The sequence below is a fragment of the Silene latifolia genome, chromosome 11, assembly GCF_048544455.1.
Source record: "Silene latifolia isolate original U9 population chromosome 11, ASM4854445v1, whole genome shotgun sequence".
Classification (NCBI taxonomy): Eukaryota; Viridiplantae; Streptophyta; class Magnoliopsida; order Caryophyllales; family Caryophyllaceae; genus Silene; species Silene latifolia.
Window position 1 is genome coordinate 155265647 of NC_133536.1, and position 2037 is coordinate 155267683.

The 2037-nt window shown below is 36.7% G+C and overlaps 1 protein-coding gene across 1 annotated transcript; it reads right to left on the reverse strand.

Moving 5' to 3' along the window:
* Nucleotides 1-261: 261 nt before the first annotated feature.
* Nucleotides 262-639, reverse strand: LOC141614184 (uncharacterized). The gene has a single exon (XM_074432942.1). The coding sequence runs from the start codon at nt 637-639 to the stop codon at nt 262-264; it is 378 nt and encodes a 125-aa protein (XP_074289043.1).
* Between the last annotated feature and the right edge of the window lie 1398 nt (nt 640-2037).

Consider the following 2037-nt stretch of genomic DNA (forward strand, 5'->3'; position numbering starts at 1 on the left):
TATTATATTAATATATTATTATAATTATTAATGAATAATATTATTATAATATTTATTATTATTATTGGTATTATAATACTTAATATTATTATTGGTATTATTTTTTTTTTTTGCAGAAAAGCAAGGATCTATATATCATCAAAATAGGAGTGAAAGTACAAGACCCTATCCATCTTTTCTACAAGGGAGACCAGAGTAGCCCCCCAAAGTAAAAACAAAGAAACCAAAATAGAAAAACCAATACAAAGAAGCCTAAACCCCCTAAGCAGCACGATTACAAACCACAAACTTAATTTGAGTGCAAAGAAAATCAGCGGTATGATGCAAGCCCTTGAAGATCCTTCCATTCCTCTCTTTCCAAATGTAGTAAAGAGTAGCCAGTAGGCCAATTCTTTTCCTACTGCTAGCCATGCCCTTGCCAGGGACACAGCTCATGAACCAACTGATAACCAGCTCCAAAGAAGTGAAAGAGCAAACCTGCAACCAGGAGGCAATGCTAGACCAGACCTGTGCAGCAAAAGAGCATTGGAAAAATAAGTGTCCCAGACTCTCATTCTGACAGCAGCAAAGCACACACCTATTCACCAGATAGAGCCCCCTCTGAATTAGATTATCCACAGTAGGCAGCTTATTCCTCATGACCATCATCCCTAGAAAAGCATGCTTAGGAACACAGGTATTATGATGAACCTAAGTGCCCCCAACTAACTGTGATTTGCGGTCAGTCGAAGCATAGAATGCATCCGCCCAATATGAAAAGTAGAGCCGAAACAAGCATCTATCCAATCAACAAACCGAGCTAATTGAACCACCTTAGAGATCAATAAGTCTTTCATTTTGATTTACATTATTCCATTACTGAATGACCGATACTTAGTAGTAGCCTTGCGCCGAGATCCCCTCCTTTAAGAACATAGTGATGAATCCATTTTGACCAAATACTGTGAGGTTTATTATTGGTATTATTGTTATTATTAGTAGTATACTTTTTTTATTATTATTTCAGTTCTGTTCAGATAAGTTCAGTTCAGTTCAGTTAAGCTCAACTCCATTAAGTTCAGTTCAGTTCAGACAATTTCAGTTCAAAAAAACAGAGTCTGACTAGAAACAAAAGACCGTTTATCAATTCATGAAATTTTCCAAGGGCCAGTTTGGAAGCCTTGTTTCATTGTTTGCTCATGGTTTAGCCTTCATAGAGTTTAAATTGGTTCTTGGACTTGGGTTATACGGGTCACCACTCACCAATGTTATCATTTTTGTCAACCATGATATTTGTAAGTCTCAATTCTCGAAACCCGGTTACCACCTGATCTTATGAATGTTGTCATGTATGGGCTCACAAACCACCTGACAAGTCTGACGGTGATCTTGCTATTGCCAACCATAATTCATTTTAAGTCTCAATCCTTTCGAAACCCGGTTGCTGCCTCTTTTGATCTGAAGAATGATCCAAGCTGCATGGGCGGATCCAGCCTGTGACTATATGGCTGGAGGCTGGAGTCCAACCTATTTTGAAGGAAAAAAATACTCCCTCCGTCCCGATCAATTGTTATTCATCTTCATTTTGGGATGTATTAAGTGGTCCAGTAGGTATTAGAGTAAAGGGTAAGATTGGGGACTCAACATTGGATTTTTTTTCCAACAAGGACCCCAACGCTTATATTATACGAGTTGAAATCGGTTCAGGTATATTTCGGTTTGGATTAAAATAATTCAGGTTTAAACAGTTCAAGTTCATTCGATTTTGGGTCTATTTTGGATATTACAAATTCAGTTCAGTTTAGAATCAATTCATGTTTCAGATGAAAATCAAGTTATAACTTTCGAATATACGGTCAGGTGTCGATTCAGCTAATTTCCATCGATTATTCGAATTCGGTTTACTTTTGCCATGTCATTATTATTATTATTATTGTTGTTGTTGTTATAGGCACCACCGATTTTAGTCAATTTAAAACGTCATTCCCAAAAATGTGGTTTAATTCCTTAAAATGAATACGTGATAGCCGAGACTGACTTTTATAAGATTCACAAATT

Excerpts from the sequence above, each read along its gene's own strand:
- LOC141614184 (XM_074432942.1), bottom strand. The coding sequence starts at position 639 with ATGAGGAATAAGCTGCCTACTGTGGATAATCTAATTCAGAGGGGGCTC.